The sequence below is a fragment of the Camelus bactrianus genome, chromosome 28 (assembly GCF_048773025.1).
Source record: "Camelus bactrianus isolate YW-2024 breed Bactrian camel chromosome 28, ASM4877302v1, whole genome shotgun sequence".
Lineage (NCBI taxonomy): Eukaryota > Metazoa > Chordata > Mammalia > Artiodactyla > Camelidae > Camelus > Camelus bactrianus.
The window spans coordinates 19,292,465-19,314,004 of record NC_133566.1 but is presented as its reverse complement, the minus strand read 5'-3'; the positions used below and the strand labels follow the sequence as shown (position 1 = coordinate 19,314,004).

Sequence of the window (21,540 nt, the reverse complement as noted above, 5' to 3'; positions counted from 1 at the left end):
GATGGAGACTCAATGAGACCTCCCCCGACCCTAAGTCTCCCTGAATTACCCAGCACACAACAGGTCGGGGAAAAAATTACAGCAGGTTTAGTTTCCTCTTGTGTTGCCCGGATTATAAAGTTGTATCAGGAAGCTGGTTACAGAGAAAGGCTAGAGGTTAATAAGAGATGTTCCCCACCCGCCACCCCCTCATTCCTGTTCAGCTGGGCTGAAAGTTTCCTTCAACTCAGGGGAGCAGGGAGCAGAATACCCCTCAGCTTCTAAAAGGCAGTCCTAAAAGCAGCTGACACGGACTCAGTCTTTCTGCTCCCCAAGGACTCAAACCCGCCCTTCCAGCGCCCCCACATCCATGTTTCCAAGGAGACCTGGATTCAGAGGACTCCCATGAATGTCTGCCCAGGGCACGTCACAGAGCCGGAGCTGACTTTCAAGGTCTTATTTCTTTAGCTTCTCAAGGGAGAAACTGCCGAGACCTGTGGCTCAGGCCCAAAACCCCAGGCTAAGCCTCGGATCTGAGTCTCGCAAATTTGAGACACCATCCAGCGTAAGCAGACTCCACAGCTGGGCAGGCTCGCAGGCCAGTCTGGCAGGCACCAGCCAATCCAAACAGAAGCCCTGGAGCACAGAGTGCTAGCCTCGCCAACCCAAACCTGAAGCCCTTCCTTTCTCTTGTCTCTAAATAAACACTGCAGTGAAAAGTACTGTGCCCAAGTGCCCGGGTCAGAGTTCTCAGAGGCAGACCCGGAGCCAAAGATCGGCTCCTGGCCGACTGCTGGGCCGCGAAATGAGGCTTGCCGGGCCTGGCCACTTCCTCCTCCAATTACGAGGTCCCGGGGAAGGGAGAGCGGTTTCCCACCTCCCAGGGGAAATGGGGCCTTCCAGTCATCCTTCCCCTTCTCGTCTGACCTGCAGTTTGTCCTTTCCTGGACGTGGGTCTCTTCCTCCCAATCATGTCACCCAGCCCTTCAGCCTGGTCCTGATTCATATGCAGTATGTTAACCAAAAAAAACCTACTTTACAAACTACAAATAAATCACAGATGCATGTGTATCTGGTTACATGCATGCGTATTACACTTATCATTATTGAGACTCCGGAAACCAAACCCTTAGTCCCCAGGTCCAGTCTAAGAACCACTTTAACCGTGGTGTTAAGGCCCGAGGTGCTCTGGCCCCAGCTGGGGGGGTCAGGTAAGCACCCGGAAGCCCCTGGGGAACACCCAGGTGTGGGGGCAGCCTCTTCTCAGGGAGGCAGGAATTGCTCTCACAGCATCCCGCACCCACACTCACTGAGGCCACAGCTGACAGCAGGCGATCATGGGGAAGCAGACAGGAGCTGGCCCAGCCCCAGACCAAATCAGCCCACTACTCACAATTTTTGTCCCCTGGGGCTTAGGTGCCCCGGTGGCAGGTGTCAGGAGCTGCTTGGCTACGGCTTCCCGCTGCGTGGGGTCCGCGGCGCTCAGGGCTGTGCGGCTGCCATCCTCGTTGATGACCATGGAGGCTCCCGGGTGCACACTGGGGCCGTTGATGACTGCTTGCCTCAGCTCCTGAACGTTCCACGGGGTAACTGGCTGAGGATAGGTCAGTTTTGTGGCAAATACCTAGATACAAGGAGCAGATATGAAAGTTCAGGGTGGGCAGGAAAAGGTTATAGGGATCCAAAGTCTGACTTAAGTCTGCCTGACTTCTCCTGTAAGACACGAGGTGCTCTTAGCCAAGAAGGTTCTTCAGGAAGTCAAGTAACATCCTGCCTGTCTTCTCCACAGTCATTTTCCCAGACTTGCTCTCTTAAGGGAAGAGGTTGTCATTTTTTTTCTTTTTTTTAAATGGATGTACTGGGGATTGAACCCAGGGCCTCATGCATGCTAAGCATGCACTTTACCACTGAGCCATACCCACCCCACTAAAGCCCCCTAGTCTCCTTTTCTAGCAGAGTCTGTCTGAGAGACTAATCTGAGTGTTGCAGTTTATACATCAGAAAAAAATTTTAATCCATCTTAAAATTTCACCATGTTCTCGTTTGTCAAGAAATTCATAGTCCCCCCAAAGAAGGAATACAGCATGAGACCCCAACTTAGGGGGGGTGACAAATGCCTGTTCTCAAGTACCACCCCGACCCCACGCTCCCACCCAAGCAGCCATCACTAATCGATGGAGGTCCATGCCCTGAGCCCAGACATGGCATCCAAGTCTCTTTATTTGGCTTGAGATGGTCTCCTGATACATGAGAATGCTGTGCTCCATTTAACACCAGATCTGCACCACACTCCAAGAAAAACGAGTTCCCCGGTTAAGTGAATTCTGAGCTACTGAATATTAAAACCCTCTGATGCTTCAAAATGCCCATAACTGCATTAGAGACTCAGGGAAGGCCTACGTTAAGGAACTCATTGAACGCTGGCCAGGTCTCTGCCTGAGAGGCCACCGTGGCTACCCCGCCCCGTGGCTGCCCTGCGTTTGCTGATGCTCTGACCACTGCTTGACAGAGTGTTTATGTACAGACGGTCCCCAACCTATGATTTTTCGACTTTACAATGGTGCGAAAGCAGAAATCGTACTTCTACTGGATTCTGATCTTTCCCAGGGCAAGCGAAACTTGGTTCGACAGTCTCGTGAAGCCGGGCGGTGGCAGCGGCTGCGAGCCACCGCTCCTGGTCAGCCACGCGATCACAAGGGTAAACAACTGATACACTTACAGCCGAGCTGTTCTTCACTCTCAGCGCAGTATTCAATAAATGACATGAGATAGTCAACACTTTATTATAAAATGGGCTCTGTATTAGATGATTTTGCCCAACTGTAGGCTAACGTAAGTGCTCTGAGCACGTTTAAGGTGGGCTGTGCTAAGCTGTGCCGCTCAGCTGGTCGGGTGCACTAAATGCACGTGATGGGTTCACGGGGATGCAACTCCATCATAAGTCGAGGAATTTTGTGTATTTGTTTGTGCATCTCCGCGGCTGGAACGCAAGCTTCACGGGGGACATGCCAGTCTGTCTGGTTCACTGCTGGATCTCTAGCTCCTTCCCCAAACTTACTTCACCTCCTCTGCTCTATAACAACCATTCACAGTGCTGTAAGGGAAGGGTGGGCCACAAGGGACCAAGATGCAGTTTCACACGCTCTGCTCCTCCTCACAGCCATCCTGTGAGTTGACAGCCCCGGCCACCATGGCCCTGAGGCTTGGGGCAAGCTGGAGGTGGGCAGAGGGGCAACTTCAGAGTCCCTCCATTTCCAAAGGAACCCACATCGAAGAAAGAGAGGCCAGCACCTTTGAGGTGGAAAGAGGAGGCGACACTCGAGGTCTCTCCCAAAGCTGGGGACACTGTGGGCACCATCAGGTCAAAGCCAAAAGGGTCAGTCCTTGCCTTCTGTCCAAAGAAAGCAACGAACAGGTCACGGGCCTCCCTTCCCAGGGCCTCAGGCTCAGGGATGTCACCAGTGGGCTGCCCAATGCCTTTCCCTGACCCAGCTTCCAGATGCAAAGACCCATGGTTCCTAGGAGGTGGTACGCACAGGACCGGGCCTTTTCTACCCTGTCCCCTCATACGTCACACCCTTGCCCAGGATGCCCACGTGTGCCCAAGAGGGACGAGGCAGTGGCATGCGGGAGGCCACCGGGACATTTGAGCTCTGCTCTCTGCTCATTACCGGTGCTCCCCCGAGAACAGCAGGGAGGTCGAGCGAGGAAATGAGCCTCTCCACCCAGGGAATTAAACCACCTTCATAGCACTGACCTCAGGGCCCATTACTGGGGAAGCCGATTAAAGGGCTGCTGCTAACGAGCACCGCAGTGTGATGCGTGGGGAAGTGAGAAACAGAGGCCGGGCCCTGGGGAAACACTAATGGGCAGATGGGGCAAACCGCTTACCCCGAGGAACAAGGAATGGACAGAGGAGGAAGGCCATGTGCAGAGGCCTCCCCTCTGGGGCTCTCCCCTCTCCTCCTGCCACTGGGCAGGCACATGGGTCGGAAACCCACCTCCCCCGCCCCCTCTCGGTCATGTATTCAACCTGACTAGGAAGGTTTAAAGACTAGGCCAAGGCAGACAAGAGGAAGACGGGCGGGCGGGACGTGCACCCTGCAGTCTGCTCCCCACGACCCGGGAGGTGGGTCCTCCTTGTGGATGGAGGGTGTCAGGACACCTGGCGGGGAGTGAGAGTGATGCTACCACAAGGCCTCAGGTCCCCTCCAAATGGTCTGTCCAGGGAGAGACAGAGGCTGTCCCCACCAAGGCCACCGCGATCTGCCGCACCCCTTCTCCCGGCCCCACCACCACGCCTACCCGACAGCACATACCATGGGAATTCCAATTTCGTTGGTGTTGATGTACATGTCTGGGCAGATGACCGAGCGTGCTGCGTAGTCCACTCGCTTTCCCATCATGTGCTTTCGGAATAAACCATCTTTCTTCTCCAGGATCTTTAAAGGTCCATGGAAAGCATTTAAAAAAAAAAGGAAAGTATGTTTATTATTGTCTTCCTTCAATACCAATATGTTTATCACTTAACTCCTTCAGTTATCAATGGGGATCTAACTTCCTGCTCACCTGTCTAATGCCAGGGTACTTTTCCATCATTAATTTGTCCATTTCGCTATCAAACACAATATTGACGTGGCTCTGAAGGCGAATCCAAATGTTGTAAAGTTTGTCCATGAGGGACTGGCCTGGAAGCAGACTCAAAAATGATCGGTCCATGGCAACTGAAGAGTCTTTTTCCTGGCAAGACACAATCAAGAAAACACATGTGATGGAAAAAACCTCAAGGTCAGGCTTGGTTCTCTTTTTCTTTCTTACTGGAGCTCTGACAAATCACGGCTCTGGAGTTTGCCTTTATGTCTCTTGAACTCGAGAGATCAGTGGCAGAAGTGCTCATAAATCAATCCTGTCCGTTTGCATCAACAGAACGTTAGTCCTGTTACATATTTACCAGTTCGTCTCTTTCTGGGAGTGAAATGAACTCAAATTTCTAAGAAGGCTCCTTTCTTTTCTTTTAAACCAACACATACTTATTATTTCACAGTTTCTGAGAGTCAGGAATTTGGGCAAAGCTTAACTGCATTCTCTGCTTTACAGTCTCCCCCAGGCTGCAATAAGGGAGTCAGCCGGGGCTACGGTCTCATCTGATGGCTCAACTGGGCGAGGTTCCACTTCTAAGCGGACGCAGCTGTTGGTGGAATTTGGTTCCTTGCAGACTACTGGACTGAAGGCCTCAGTTGCTAGTTGGTTGTTGGTCACAGGCCACCTTCAATTATTTGCCACGTGGGCCCCTCTAACATGGTAGCTTACTCCGTCAAAGTGTGCACACCAAGAAGGTAACAGAGGCGTCTGCTAACAGCAGTTGCCGAAATCCCTTAGTATCTAATTCCCAAGGCAACTCTAAAAGTTCTTCCCACCCCACCTCTCTTCTTATGAAGCTCTCTTATCCTGCCAGATAACTGCTTCTCATATGGAGTTTCAGCTTTATTTAAGGTTTTGGAAAAACTTGACTTGAAGCACTTATAAAAATGCAAGTGACACAATTTCTAAAAAGGAAAAATGTTTGCCATGTGATTCCCGATGTCATCATTAAGATGCGGGATATAGCAAGTCATTGGCTGATCCCCAAGCCTCACTGGAATATTTAACCAATCCTTTTCAATATTTCTGTCCCTGGCTCTACATCTCCCTCTTCTCCCCCTACCTGCCCAAGAGACAGGCCCTGAGGCTGTAGGCTGCCCTGGAGGACCACCTACTGACACTGTCTGGCGACCTGAACTGGCCCCATTGGGCTGGGTATGACACAAGAGAGAGACAGATGGTCCCATGTCCCCTGGTGTGGGTCAGCTGAGAGAAGAAACCTGTCAGTGTGTCAACGGGAGGGCGGTAAATGAGAATGTCATGGATCCCAGCAGTGATGACGTGAGCTTGTCCTCAGCCCTGAGGAACAGAAAGGTCTTCTCAGCTACAGAGGGCACAGATGCATTTTTTCCTATGGCTGAAGGAGCCTCACGGGGAGAGATGGTCATCTCTATGATGACAGGGACCCGGGCAGCCTAACCCAGTTCTTATGGTATCACCTGCCTTAGGGCCAGATGGCTACTTGTGAAGTGAGTGAGACCCCGTCTCGCCCGCACATCCTCAGTGCCTAGAACGGCGCCCGGCTCACACCAGGCATTCACAATTGGTAAGAGGGCTGCCATGGTAATAGGATGCCGGGAGCGAGTGCGGGAAGGAAAATGAGCTGCCCTATTTTCAAGGGACATCAACATAAAATCCTTACCCCTGGTCACTGGATCTGGCAACTCTATGGTCTTCCCCCTGAGACTGGACTAGGATCTACAGATTTATTTTGCACTGAGGGTTTTTAAATCACATCTACGCTGGTAGATCAGAAAACTTAAGCAAAACCAAAGAAAGCCCCAAACCCAGAGCACCAGTGTCCAGGCCAGACAGTGGCGCCACCTGGTGATGAGCTTGGTTCAGAGCAGGCCTGTCCCAGCAGGGGAAGGGAGAACCCTGTCTGTCTACTCAAGGCTGAGAGTCCTTCCTATTTGCATTCAGAGTGCATCTTAGAGCTGGGAAGGATGTCGGTGATCTCAGCAAGCTTTCTGAGTGCCTGACTCATCTTTATACCCACTGAGGACCTGGCACACTGAAGGGAAATGTTTGATGAAACGGGAAAACTGAATTCAGCTCCACCATTTTCTGAGAAATCTCAGAAATCTCATAGTCCCATTCTGGGAAAGTCCCAGAAACTACACCACTGCCTTCCTGACCCCAACACTGGAGACCTTAATGAGCCAAAACCCAGAGCTGGGTGGCACGGGCTCTGGTACCGTAACTCAGGAAGGACATTCTTGGAGCCTGAGGAAGGCAGACTTCTTTCTAGAGCTGCCAGCGAGAGAAGGTGGCCCAGAACACAACGACGTATAAAATCCCACCACACACCACACATATTTGATAGCAGAGATGAGACCAAGAAATTAAAGCAACTTAAACAATGTCACTAGGCTTGGCTGTTGGGGCCACGCTCAGACCCATGCTTTCTCCCTGACATCCCCTAGGTACCCCTAACCCACGGCTCACACATCACTGTACAGAGGTCCTGACCAGCATCTGCTGCACCCAAACCATTCTGCACCTGCACCGCAGGAAGTGAGAACTGTGTCCCTGTACTGATGGCATCACCTCCCCCCAGGGCAGTGCTTACCTCATCTGTGGCAGGTGCTGCCACCTCACACGGCAGCTCCTGTTCTTGGGCCATCAACGCCAGAAGCTTTCGGATCAGAACCACATCCTTCATGACAGCCTGCAAGTTGACCGTCTGGCCATTGGTAAACATCTGGTCCCCCAGGCGACTGACGGGGCGATACCTGCAGGACACGAGGAATCAGCGAACGTTTAGCACGGAGGATGGTGTTCCTCGGCCTCTCACCCACCGCAGCTATAAGCAGCTCACAGCCCACCACACTCAAAAAGAAACCCACATTGCGATCGCATTCAGGAAAAACGGAGAGGAAATACTCCTACCACCTGCAACCTGGGACTGGAACTGCCACTTAAGTTCTCAGCGCCCTTGACCTTTCCATCCTCACCCAGAAGTCATCATTCAACTATTCCATAGACCTTCTGCAGGTGAAGCAAAGCCAAAGAAGGACGTTACCTTGACGGTGGCACCACCAAGAAATCCAGAAAGAACATACTGGGGTTGAACCTGGATTCCACGGCAACATCCTCCAGTCCCAAAAAGAGGTAGTTCAGAAAGAATCCTGTGTTTGAAACAAACCGAAAAGATCATTTAAGTCTATATGTAAAGGCGTGGAAGGATGACCACAAACATTTTACCTAGTGGGGAAAAAAAATACAGGACAGTATGTAGAAAAGGATCACATTTTTCTTTATTAAAAACTAATGAGCAAAAAACAGTCCCTGGGCGTTATGAGCCTGCGCACAGGCTAAGGGCAGGGACTACACGGGTGACAGTGCTAAGCCCGGGGGCTGAGATGGGCCAGGATGGGGAACAACCTTTCACAGCTCTGGTTACCTTCCTGAACTATCAGACTTACTTACACACACACACACACACACACACACACACACACACTCATTACTTTGGTATTTATAAAAAATGTATTTGAAATGAAGTTGACCAAACCAAAAGCAAGTTCGCTTTCTTAAGAACAGACAAAACAAAATAAAAAAAACCCTCCACATAGATGCTACCAAGAAGGGATCGTCTATGGTTCAAAGCTATATTTTAAGTTTCTGGTGACTTAAAAAAAAAAAAAAGCTACAGAGACACGTGTCAGGGCCTGCCACAGCAGCACTCATACTAACCGGCTGCCCTTTTTTTTCCTATGACATCACTTATCCCTTTAGCAACGTCTTCATTTTTCAGTGCTTGTCATTACACACAGCAGTTACTGTTCAGTGTTCCAGAACACACTCTAAGGGGGGGTGACATGGGAGCTTGACTATACCGCATAGTTTTTCTTACATGAACTCAAAAACTGAAAAAGACCTTCCCTTCTGTAGGGAATTAAAATGTTTAAAAATCCTCATTTAAAAAAAAGACGTATTAAGAGTTCATTTTTTGACTCACAGGTGGAATTCCCACAGAAACTCTTAAAAAAATAAACTTTTATTTACAGGCATTGAAAATAAGGTGAGTTACACTGAATCTTCTAGACGTATGTCAGACTGTATTAAGCGACGTCCACCCACAGCTGTCGTTTTAATGACCAGACTCAATTACAGCTCACACACAGTTCAAGGTATAATGACCTTCCCCACACCGTAATGCACCAAGGACAACGCACCCTGAAGCCTGCCCCAAACCAGTGGCTCAGTTTCAGCAGAGATCTACAACCACCACAACTTGGGAAAAATTAAACTAGTAGGGCAGGGTAAATGAGCCCAAGAAATTCAAGTCGGGAAATGATAAAGGGCCACTTCTTCACGCTGGGACAGCACCTTCATTCTTCCAAAGGGCGATGAGATGTTCTTGAGCGCTGCTGGGTGTCAGGTATCCTCGTTTTCCCAAGTGAGCTTCCTCAATTCCTGGAGCCAAAAGAGGGGCGTCAAAGCACATGTCAATTACAGGCACTCTTTTCAGTAATGAGACTTACCAGTTCTTTTCCCCACCCTGCCGAGCCTGCAGTCTGACCACAAAATCAATCTCTCGGACAGCATGCTCTCTGCTCTGGAGTCCACCCCCTTAATCTAATTTCTAAACAAATGAAAATCATATAACTGCTGTATGAAACCTAAAAAGCAGAGCAAAAGAAAAAAAAATCATCCACCATTCCATTATGTTGTCACTATTATCACTTTCATGCATCCCTTCCTGGTCCTCTGGGTTACACGGTCTAGCTTTTTTCTGTGCTGCTTTGCTCGCTCGGTGTCATCCTGTGAGCGCTTCTGCGTGGTGCCCCGGAGCTTTTGCCCGACCATCATTCTTAACGGCTGCGTGACATTCCTCTGAGAGGATGTTTGTTTCCTAAGTGACTCAACCACACTCTTAATAGCTGGACATCCGACTTCATCCCCATTTTTTTATCCTTATAAGTTACACTGTGATAAATAGCTTTATGCACATGGCTTTTTACCAGAAAGGTTCACAGCAACAGAATTATGGATAAATTAGGATGAACATTTTTTGTGGGTAAATGTATAGTCAGTTTCTTCTTACAAATATCACGCTGGTGCGCAAGGAGTGGATTGATTTTGGTTTCTCGGATTAAGCAAGGTCACTCTGGGATATTGTTTATCAGCTCTACCCAGAGTAAGTTAGAAAAACAGACTTGGGGCTGCTATTCGGGAGATGAGGCTCCAAGCACTTAGAAAATTAACAAAGACAGTTTTAAGTGATGTGACCCTCTGGATTCAAAACTATCAACCTCTCCTGGAATACATTCACTGAAATTAAATATTGCCCAATATTCTTCTATTCTCTAGCTGGTTTCTTTACCATCTGCAGAAGATTTGTCATCACAAGATTCTAAAGAAACCTGTAACTTGGATAACAATTAATAGATGTACCATAATTTATTTAGTCCGTCTCTATTAACAGGCATTTAAGTCATTTCCAATTTTAAACTATTTCAATAATACTGTGAGCATGCCTGATTTTTAGGATAAAATCATAAATGTGGAATTGCTAGGTCAAGAGTTTACACATTTAAAATTTTAGTTCCTATAAAAGCAGAACATTTTGCCCAGTTAATGCAACTGAAGGAAGTGTGGGCCACGTAATGAAGAGAGGCTCTGACCTTCAGGGATCACCACAGAATTGGAGAGCAATGTGTGTTCAGTGGGAAAAAAAAGACCCCATTAACCTAAAGAGCAATTTTGCGGGCATTTCTAGAAACAACGACTCTCTTACAAACTGGCTTCAAGGGCTGATTCCTCAGTCGAGCCTGGTGGAGCTCTCCAGCTCCTGTCCCAGCGCGGCCAGCGCATGAGGTGACCACCACTAAGGCAGACTGGGGTCAGTCACTCGCAGGATTTGAGGCAGAATGACCTGTGGGATGCCACCTCCTCACGTGGACTGCACCCTTCCTAACAAGACACTTTTGCAGCCTGCAAAAATCCTAGGATGGACTTCAGGACAGCCCTAACATGTGTTTCATTCAGAAATCAGAGCTGCCATGTGGGGAAAAAAAAAAAAGGCCGGGAAGTCAAATACCTTGGAGAAGATTGGATCATAGTGGGCGGAGCATTTTGGCCGTAAGAATTCTCACTGGAAGATGCCAACATGCGTCACGGGGCTTGAGGGGTCCTCTGGAGCGCATGGGGCATTTCACAAGCTTATGGTGTTCCTTGTAGGACCACCATCATGTGAGGCACGAGCCTCACTGCCTGGCCCCCTTTGGTACCAGGAGCGTGGCCGGACCCTTGCTCAGAATGCTCACCCGCCCCCACATCACCTCTCCCTGGGGTTACTGACCTGCATCACCCACAGCCTCCCCTGAAGGCGGAGGCCACAAAGTCAGGTGTCCACCTTGGCACTGTGCTCAGCCTCAGGCGGGGCCCCTGGCACGAGGCTGAGTGCCCAACAACTAACTGTCTGCTAACTACCAAAAACCCCATCTGAAAACCACTGAAGACTACCGCTGACTTGCTTCTAATGCACAGAATTTGGGGTGGCACCACCATATTTTCACAGCTGCAGTGAAAGTTGCTTCAAAGTAATGGATTTGGCAAAGACACTGAAGGCCTACCTAACTGTTAGATATTTGCCCCAAAGAAATAGTTATCTTCTAGAATTCTGACCATCTCTGTTCTCAATTGATGAACGTTTTCTAAGGCACCCGAAGGGCTAGAGCAGCAGTTTCCCAACCTTAAAAATTGTTTTAAGGGCTACGTATAGTGCAGGGAAATCCACCCTTGTGGTTGTTAACGGTTAACCATTAAGCAGGCTTTCTAAGTGCAGTGCGGTATCTGGGATTGGATCCTGGAACATAAAAAGGACATTCCCGGATACACTGGTGAAATTCAAACAAAGCCTGTAGTTCTGTTAATGGGAGTGTAGCGACGCTGGTTTCTTAGTTTTGACCAATGCACCGTGGTGATCTGAGACGTCACATCAGGACAAACTGAATAAAGAGTACACAGCAACCCTCTGTGCTCAGTCTGTGACCCTTCTCTACGTCTAAAATTAGTCTAAAACAGGAGGTTTACTTAAAAAGTAACAAGACACAGGTTTGCTATTGCTGTGGTCTCAGTGTTTGTATTTCCCCAAGTTTCATGTGTTGAAATCCTAACCCCCCAAAGAGGTTGTGTGTCGGGAGGTTGGGCCTTTGGGAAGTGATTAGGTCATGAGGCTGGAATTCTCATGGCTGGGATTGGTGCCCTAATGACAAGAGCCCAATAGAGTCCCCTTGCCCCTATCCACTGTGTGAGATTACAAGGCATAGCTGGCTGTCAGCGAGGAAGCTGGGCCTCTCCAGATACCGCATGAGCTGGCACCAGTCTTGGACTTCCCAGCCTCCAGAACTGCGAGAAATCATTGTTTGTTACTGATAAGACACCTAGTTCACGGTACTTTTGTTAAGAAGCCCAAAAGGACTCAGACAGTTACTTACTCCAGGCCTTGCCCTCGCCCTCCATGTGAAAGACAGATTATGCAACTCCAGGAAGAGGACTTGCTCCTTGTCCAGTCCACGTTCGTGAACTCTGGCATGAAGTTTAGCGACAACGCGCTATGAACTTTCACACATGGAATTCCCTCAACTCTGGGTAAGAAGTTCTGTTGCTGCCACTATACAGAGCTGGAAACCCAAGTCTAAGAGGTGACCTTCTCTAAGCCACTCAGAATAAGAAGCAGAGTGAGGTGTCAGTGACAGCGACGCTCTTCCGCCCTGGCACACGAGTGATGTAACGAACGATGAACGGGGAATGCCTGCCGCTCACACACTCCATAGCGGGCACTGGCCTCCGCACTCCAAATGGAATGCCTCATTTACCTTCACCACTTCCAAAGAAACAACAACAACAACAAAAAAACTTTAAACAAACTCACAACTACAGAAGTAAAAAGGCAGGAGTACTAGGTCCCCCAAATTTCCTCCCCAGGACCCCCAAGGGCAGAGCAGAGCTGAGGGCAAGACAATCTACCCCAGGAATCTGAGAGGCCAGCCAGGAGCAGCCTGTAGGAGGCGCTAATGTCCTTTAGAGGCTCACAGTTTTTTTTAAAATTCACCTACATTTTACTTCAAAATAAATCCACACTTATTTGACAAAAAAAATGGTTCTAAATATTCGCCAAGTAAATTTCTTAACATCTTTCTCAAAAATTTTTCAGAAAAACCAACCACTTGAGGCAAGAGGTGCCTCATTCAGCCTGTGGGGCGCGGGCTCATGCTGCAGCCCAGCCCGTCAGTTCTGCATGACAGGCCGGGGCTGGGCACTCATCAGGACACTTGCCAGCCCTAAGAACCCAGACACCTGCTATCCGCTGGCCCACTGCAAGCATGCAACTGAGAAACAGGGGTGCAGAGGACCAGGGAGTCCAAGGTTTGGGACACGTCTGATGGTCACACAAGAAAAACACGCCGAGGGCCTCCCAGGGCCCAGCCTCTTACCCGGGGGCTCTGCGTCCCTCTGGTCGGCTCTCGGGTGCACCACGGCCGGGTACGTGATCGTCAGTTTGCTGTTGTGCTCCTTTCGGACAACTGACCGCCCGGTTCTAGACACAGGGCAGTTGTGAGGGGAGGAAAAAAAGACCAACGAGACATTGAGTAACGGCGTGGGTGCTGGCCAGGGGATCCTCGCCGGGGGAAAGGGAAGGGCAAGAGCCGGGCACTCACTTGCAGTGGGGACATCGCTTAGCAGTCATGTGTGTCTTCCAGAAGACAGCAATGAGCTTGCTCCTGCTCTCACAGACATTTTTCACCTGTTGAAAAAAGGCAAGGGACCTCAGAGTGCCATTTGGATGAAAATTCAGTGTTGTGGTTTTCACCTTTAAAAAAAAACAAACCCAGAGGAAGCCACCCTCTTTCTTAAAATTTTCCACAGAACCTGAATATACCCAAGCTCCGCCAGTCACTGAGTGACTCCTTAAGTCTCCTCATTTATAACATGGGAATAAGAACAGCAACCACCTCACCAAGCTGTTACTAAGATGAAGAGATCGCAGATGCAGTGGGGGGCCTGGAATAAGGTCAGTTATCGGTACATGCTACTTTTACTTTAATTTAAAGCTAACCTCCCTGGGTGCAGCTGCTGCCTCCCTCGGATGGGCCTCAGGGCTCTGAGAAAGGCACACCCACAGTTAAGTGACACTCATGATTCCGAGCTGGCTTCAACTGAGACCCACTCGGGAGCTTTTAGTCCCCATCCTTGGGCCTCATCCCAGACGAAGGAAATCAGCATCTCTGGTGTGCAACTTGGGCACAAGGAACATCAGATTAGCCCTGTGGGTGGATTATCGGCACCATCCCTTCACTGACCAGATCAGCACTCCCACAGGTGCTGTGAGGGGGCGGGCAGGCAGCAGCCATTGAGTGTTGGCAAGAGAAAGAAGAAAAGGACATGGGCCTTACTCTCCAAGTGAGACCATAAGTTGGAACCTCACTGGACGCTGTACCCAAACCACCTAATTTCACCTGATTTTCTCATCAGTCCTGTAGGCAGGCATCACAGACAAGGACACGGTGGCCTGGGGGACGGTTAAGTAAGTCGCAAGGTCACAGGCCTCGTAAGAGACAGAGCTGGGACTCAAACCCAGGTCTACTTTGAGAAGCCAAAATGACAGTGCAGAGGGAACGGTGATAATTATGCCAGAAACCGAGCGTTCCGGGAACCGAGACAGGATGACTCACGTGGGCGCCGTGGGATCCCAGGAGGTTGTTCTGCACAATCTTGGTTGTATATTGCTCTAACTCTTCCTGAATTTCGAAGGCGGTAGGATTAGCATTTTCCTCCAGAAACTGAAAGACACCATATTATCAAAGTAAAGCGAGTGTATGATTAGCAGCCCCACGGGGCGGCCTCCCCAACAGCGAGGAAGGTCTATTGGAAGCGACAGAAAGAAACCTCACAGCTGCTGTGTTACATCTGCAAAACAATGCGGCAACACTGGTGTTAAAAAAACAAAAAAATCCAAAGAGAGAGGACCCCGCTCCCAACAACAGTGCGCTATGACTCAGACTCCACCGAAAGCTGAAAAGAACCAAAACAGGAAAAGGGATTTTTAAAAGCGTAAAGCTCTGAGGAGCTGAGAGGACACTGAGGGACAACCAGGCCCAAGCGAAGGGAAAGTGAGAACCCCGGTCAAAGGGCACAGGGGCCACGGCTGCACAGCCCAGAGCAACCCCCAGCGAGGCTGTGTCCCTCCGGGGAAGATGCTGACAGACTTGCGATGCTCCCTGGATGCAGCCCTGGCCTTGGAAACATTTCACAATCCAGTAATTTTTAACTTTCCATTTTGAAGGCCTCAAATGACAGAGTGGACAGAAATCAAAGCCTAGGGTTAGTGCAAGGACAGGAATCTAACAGGATCCCTTCCTCCCATATCCCACCCCACAAACAGAGGAAGCTGGGGACCCTAAGGGCCATGTCCTTGGGAACTAGACCAGCCCTGGAACCGAACCACCTAGATTCCCATCGCCTGCAATCCAGGCTACCTTAGCCTTGGACTGCGATGGTCCTGGGCCACCAAGCACGTGGTAGAAGCAGTAAGATTCCTCTCTGGGGGGAGACTGCAGCATCCTAGACCTCAAGTTATTTCTACAAAGAATTTTTAAGTAAAATGACAAACTGTCAAAAATAAGCACACAAGGAGGGGAAAGAGAGGGAGCTCCTGGAAACAGGGACAGTATCTTAATGTTCAAGGTGATCACAAGGGCGATGGTTACTTTGTAACTACTTGTTAGACTGTGTGTATGCATTTTGGTGTGTATATTTCACGAAAAAAAAATTTTTTAAGGTAGCAGGCATCATGCATAATTTTATACCAATAAATCTGATGCTTCAGATGAAACGGACAAATCCCTAAAAAGTATAATTAAACTCTGAATAGAGGTTTAAGAGAATCCTTCTCTCTCTCTCTCACAATCTCTCTTTTGGACAAATCTGACCTTAGGTTAGTGTCTGAGCTGCCTGCACACGCAGAGATGCTCTCCCCCGGAGCGCTTTTCTCACTTTGCTTGGGCTCTAACAACTCACACCCGGCCACACCTCCAGTGTGTAATCCTACAGGCTCTGTTCACCTAATGTCATTAAGACTGAATTATTCAGGAAAGGGAAGGGGAAGAGGAGAGGTGAAAGGTCTCCCTTTGTGACAAGAAACAAGACAAGGATGAGTGCTACCCCTTCAACAAAGTAATGTGGATCCCGGCCACCAAAATAAGGTATGAACAAGAAACAAAACATATAAGGACTGAAAAAAAATACAACTACTCTTATTCACAGGTAATATGATTGTGCTGAAAATCTAAAAGAATCTACAAATAAAGTATTAGAATTGATGAACACTCTTGTCAGGTTATTTCATACAAAAATCAAGACACAAAAATGAGTAATGTTTTGATCTACAAATTGAAAATGAATTTTAAATAAGATATTTATAATAGCACCAGAAAATCTGAAGCAATGATTAATCACAAAGAAAAATAACTTCACAATAAAGAGATCTAGTAGTCGCTGTCTTATCCAAGTCATCAAACCCAGCATTACCAGTGGTGGAACAACCTGACAGCGGGTGCCTCCTAAAATGATGTGCTAGGAAGGATCCTGTACCGTGTAGGTATATTCTTACCAAAAGGTGAATTTTACGAGGAAATAATCAGATAAATCGAGAATGTGAGGAATTCCACTGGACAACTGGCCTTATATATTCAAAAAACTCATTATCAAGAAAAAGAATTTTCTATATTAAAACATTCTACGTTAAAACAGACGAAAAAGATATAAAAACGCCAAGGAATACATGAACTCTGGTTGGATCCTGGGTCCAGGAGGGAAAAAAAAGCTCCCTGACGGGTAAAATGGCATTTCTATGCTATTTTCATGAACATTTCTTCCATTGTTCTCATGGCTTCACGACTTCACGCCCAGCTACTGGTATCCAGTTACAAGACTTAAAGATCAAGCATCCTGGTGACTGTTCTTAGGGACCACACACAAAAACAGCTCTCGTTCCCATCCCTTCGGCTTGCCTGACTTCCATGACAGCCACCACCCACCTACCCTGTACAGAATCCGCTCGAGCTCGTACACTGCTTGGAGCGCCCCGACTTCCAGAACTCTCAGCTGGCAGAGCAGGAGGTGAATCACAGCCCGCGGGCAAGTCAGCATGTGACAGTTTAAGCAGGAACCTCGAAGCAGCAGGTAGAGTTTCTGAAGAGGGAATAAACAGGGTATTAGAAAGTGACTTAGCAGTCGAAGTGATTTTCAGCATACTTACGAGTTTTGCTTTTATGCAGTCAGTTTATTCCCCTGAGAATTCCACATCACCCTGTGTACCTGGAAAGTCCTTCTATACCTTAAGAACTAGATAAATATTCCTCTATTTTTCTCTTCTGGTTTCATTGTAATCCATTTAAAATTTGAAATTTACTTTGGGTCTGAGGTAGGGAATTTTTTTTTTACTTTATTAATTTTTGGGGGGGTGTAATTAGGCTTATTTTTAAAATCAATTAATTAATTTCAACAAAGGTACCAGGGACTGGGAACTGAACCCAGGACCTCATGCATGCTAAGCAAGCACTCTACCACTGAGCTATACTTTCCTCCTAAATTTTCTAATATTTAAAATATTTAGTATTTAACTGACACAATTCTCTTTCCTTGATATGATTAACAGACAAAAATCACGTCCATGTACATTATCATCTGTGTAGCTTAAAACAAATCTTGGAGGCTGGGTTCACAGATGTTAAGAAGCTACAAATGTACAAGCAGGACTCTGGTTAGTAACTTCATTCTCAGCTCAGCACCAGGCCTTCTGGAGCCTTGCTCCTCCTGCAAAGAGCCTACAATCCACCCGATGGGCTCAGGGAGGCCTGGAGAATCCCAGAGCTCCCTATTGCCAGGAAAGCTCCACCCGGATTTCTGGAGGGCATAAAGCCCCTGAAGCACAAGGTAGAGGGATGAATCTGAAGGCTTTTCCCCTGGTGTAAACAGAACCCAGCTGTGGCTCTTCTCAACGGGAATCAAACTGAAGCTGGTTTCAGGAGGGCCGGAGGCCAAGCTGAACATACTAGATTTGGCTCCTCGTGGTTTTAAATCTCAAAGTGTCTGGAGCTAACCTCCTGAGACACCTCCCCCGGGGAGACGGGTGGCACTCATGAATCCCAGCAGCAGCCCTGAGACCCACGCGGCCAGAACGTACGTCAAAGAGGAGAGGGTTGTACACGGTGAGCGGGAGCTCGATGTGGCCCAGGTGCCCGGAGCAGTTGTTGAAGTCCTGCACGCAGGTGGAGCACACCTCTTTGGAATCTGCAGGGCCCAGAGCTAAATCATACAGGCCATTCGCCGATGGGTTCCCCAGGCTGTCCAGGTACCGAGGGTTTGTAATGGACTTAACGCTTAATTTCCTAGGGAGATAAAAAAGACCAGGAACAACGAAGGTTACCCAATTCTGGGACATTTCCTCTTCAGCACTTCGAAGTGACGATTTAACGTCTGTTTCCTCAGACATGTTGGGAGCTCCAAAGGGCAGTATCTGTGCCTGCCCTTCTCACTGCTGCGGCTCAGCACTTAGCACGGAGCCTGCACACAGTAGCTGCTCAGTAAATACGTGCTGAATGAAGAAGAGTGGTAACATCTTCACAAACCAGACCGAGTGCAGCTCTTGCACTGACTGAGCACACTGGAAGGCTTTAGACAAAGGCGTTAAGTGCCTACTACACAATAATGCTTTATAAGCAGCACACATTCTGACTTCAACCCTCTGAGATAGGAACCACTACATGCATTTTTCAGAGGAGAAAACAGACTCAGAGTGGTTAAGTGATTTAATCCAGGCAACACAACCAGAATGATGGGGGCCAGGTTGAAGGTCGGGGTGAGATATAGACCAGACCGAACGCCAAAGCCCAGGTGGTTCAATAAAGGGGAGGTGGTCCAATAGTCGCAGTGTGCAGGAACAGTAAACTGAGAAAAGCTAAACACAAATAAGCAGACCTGTGAGAAATATAACCTGCTCTACTAAAGGTCTCATCGCAGGACTTTATGTTTGGTTTAAAGGGGGCTCCCATAGGATACCTAATTACTTTTACCAAAATTTTATTCATGCCAAGTTTGCTTTTAAACCTTTTTTTTTGTAAATTAGAAAATAAAGATAATGAAACCCAAATCTCACAACTAGAGAAAACGACTGTTAATAGATTTTTTTTCTATGGATACTTTTTTTTTAAAACTGTAACTGGGATCATTTGCTATTTCTAACATTGCATTTCTTGTTTTCATTTAGCATTATATAAGTGTTTTTAGGCCACTAAAAATTTTTTGGAAATGTAATTCTTAGGAGTTACAAAATCTTTCATCATCTGGCAACTCATATAATACATTTAGCCAAACTCCATTGCAAGTTAAGCTTATGGTACCTATCTGCATAGAAGTTTTTGCACAGAATAATTCAACCTTCTGTTTTCTAAAAATATAATTATTTCCTTGTGGAAACGAAATCCTTGAAACAAAGGGGGCGAATTGTTTTGATGCTCTGGAAATACTCTACCACCTTGCATTCCAGGAAAGACGAGTTAACAGTAGACTGCCCATCTGTTTATATATTCTGTATACAGGTCCTTTATCAGACAAATGATTTGCAAACATTTTCTCCTATTCTTGCCTTCTCACTTTCTTGATGATATTATTTGTATGGTTTATATTTTTTTATGAGTTAAACTCACAAGTCTTTTTCTTGCTGCTTTCTTCTACTACCTTGAGGCTAAGTCCTTCTTCAGAGTTGGACAAATATTCATCTACATTTCCTTCTCATTCATTTCACACTGAGCTCTAAAACCTAACTGGAATTATTAACGAGAGAAATATTTACAGCATAAGGCAAATACAAATTAATTAGGTTTTAGTGCAAAGTCTTGCACCATTAGATCCTCTTTCTACCACGTTCTGTAAGTTGGTACTTCACTTCCCTTGAACCTACAATGATGGAAAAAAAAGTAGGCAAGTGGGGCCAACACAAACCTGTACTAAGTGGCAGAGGAAATGCATCCTGTGCTTGTAAAGACAACACAAATAGCTCATATCCAAAACTGAATGTATTTTTTGGTCCTCATCCTTGGTCTTCCAATGTGCTAAGGAAAAAAGTTCCTCTCCTTAGCTGGGGAATAAGACAAAACTCTTCTAACCACTGCAGGAATGGGATGCAGAGGAAGGGCAACTAGCAAGGACTCCACAGGAGAGAAGAGGGTTTGAGACTAACAAACTTGACCTTTGCTGCCTCCTAGAGGGTTACTTTATTCTCTGGACAGGAATTTCCTCTCCTGTAACTGGAGACAAATGGTTGTAGTAAGAACTGATTGTACCAAGTGCTGAAAGACAGCTCCCCCATCCACCCATGCACTCAACCAATGGCTACTGAGTGCTTAACTATGTGCTAGACACACTTTTAGAGGCTGGGAAAACAGAGAAATTCCTGTGCTCATGGGCCTTACATCCTACTGAAGGCCGGCAGAGAAAAACCAAACTAAATGAGCATACAGTATGTTAGATGGCAGAAAATGCTATGAAGAAAAGTAAAGCAGAAAAGGGGCTGATAGAATGAGCCAGTGATTGGAGAAGCCCATACTATGAAGGTTATACTTGGGCAAAGGCCTGAGGAGATGAGGAAGCAAGTCATGCAGTCACCTTTACAGGAAGAAAAAGCGGGGAGTGCAAAGGTCCTGAGTTAGATGTGTGTCCTCTGGGAATAGTAAGGAGGCCAGGATGAGTACAGACGTGAGTTCAGGGAAGTAGCAGGAGCCAGAATGACCCTTCCAGGCAATTTTAAGGATTAGTTTTTACTCCAAAAGAGATGGGAAGCTATTAGAACCTAGCACAATAAAAAGTTGCATAATTAATGAAATTTCTCAACCCTAGACTCCAAAGGTCTTACAATGGTAGCAATAGGTATAAATTTTTCCCAAAAATTCCTTGTCTGAAAATGCCACAACTAACTTTTTAAAAAAGTCAAGCAACCTAAAATACTTTTGCTTTTGGATGAAATAATACTTGTTTATGGCTAGTGATGATATAAGTGAAATTTCTGAGCCAGGATACTGTTGTAGCTCAGGGGCTTTGTCATCCATTCATTCAACCTGAGTTGAGGATATAAAGAATGAGGAAGCCTAAGGCTAGTGGAGAGAGACAGAAATACAAACAAGCACAAAAAGTAACTGAGGCACCTGACAGACAACTGGTCTAGATGCGGAAAGACCTCAGAAAATGATGGAGGTTGAGCTGAGCCTTAAGAGTGGGAAAGATGCTCTCCAGGGGCCTGCTGGGGGTAGGGGGCCCAGCAGGGGGTCCTAGCAAAGAGAAGTTGTCGCCAGAATTGAGGCTTTAAGGATAATCATCTTATAGACAAGAGACTAATCAGGTGCCTAATAAACCACGTCAGAAATAATACAGTAACCCCACAAACGCTGGTTAATTAACGATGAGACTGGCGCATGATAATGCTACAATCTGGGAACCTCCACGTTCTCAGAGCAAACTCATCCCCAGCCACCGGATTCTTCCTAGGCAGTGCCCGCCAGCCAAGACGTTCCTGGAACTACGGGTCCCAGCAGGCCATGCGCCGGACAGCCATGGGCCCTGAGGAGAAACTGGGCCCAATACCTTCTGGGAACGGTAGTTTATCGCCCAGACCCCAAGAGGCTCTGCATGCTTCCCACCAACTCCTTACTTGAGCTCTTCGGCCGAATACATTCCGAAGGAAATGCCCTGCAGCCGCCGCCAGGGCATGTTCTTTGAGCCCAACATCCTCCAGGTCAGTTTCGAGCTCTAACACCGGAGCTCTGATATCCAGAGAGAAGTCCCAGTCACTACCGGTAGATTCTTAATGCTGCTCAAGCCCGCAGCCACCATGTGATTTAAACTGCGCTTGCG

At 47.6% G+C, this 21,540-nt stretch overlaps 1 protein-coding gene across 3 annotated transcripts in view; it reads right to left on the bottom strand.

Moving 5' to 3' along the window:
- Positions 1 to 21,524, bottom strand: part of POLR1A (RNA polymerase I subunit A) — a 60,072-nt gene extending 38,548 nt beyond the window's left edge. For all 3 annotated transcript variants that reach the window (XM_074354839.1, XM_074354841.1, XM_074354840.1), the window contains exons 1-12: positions 21,338 to 21,524; positions 17,819 to 18,023; positions 16,675 to 16,824; positions 14,307 to 14,414; positions 13,293 to 13,378; positions 13,068 to 13,171; positions 8,956 to 9,042; positions 7,646 to 7,751; positions 7,193 to 7,355; positions 4,549 to 4,719; positions 4,299 to 4,421; positions 1,373 to 1,603 (exon numbers count right to left, since the gene is read on the bottom strand). In XM_074354839.1, the coding sequence (XP_074210940.1) occupies positions 1,373 to 1,603; positions 4,299 to 4,421; positions 4,549 to 4,719; positions 7,193 to 7,355; positions 7,646 to 7,751; positions 8,956 to 9,042; positions 13,068 to 13,171; positions 13,293 to 13,378; positions 14,307 to 14,414; positions 16,675 to 16,824; positions 17,819 to 18,023; positions 21,338 to 21,414 (1,611 nt within the window). In that variant the 5' untranslated portion in view covers positions 21,415 to 21,524. The remainder of the gene's footprint in view (positions 1 to 1,372; positions 1,604 to 4,298; positions 4,422 to 4,548; positions 4,720 to 7,192; positions 7,356 to 7,645; positions 7,752 to 8,955; positions 9,043 to 13,067; positions 13,172 to 13,292; positions 13,379 to 14,306; positions 14,415 to 16,674; positions 16,825 to 17,818; positions 18,024 to 21,337) is intronic.
- Between the last annotated feature and the right edge of the window lie 16 nt (positions 21,525 to 21,540).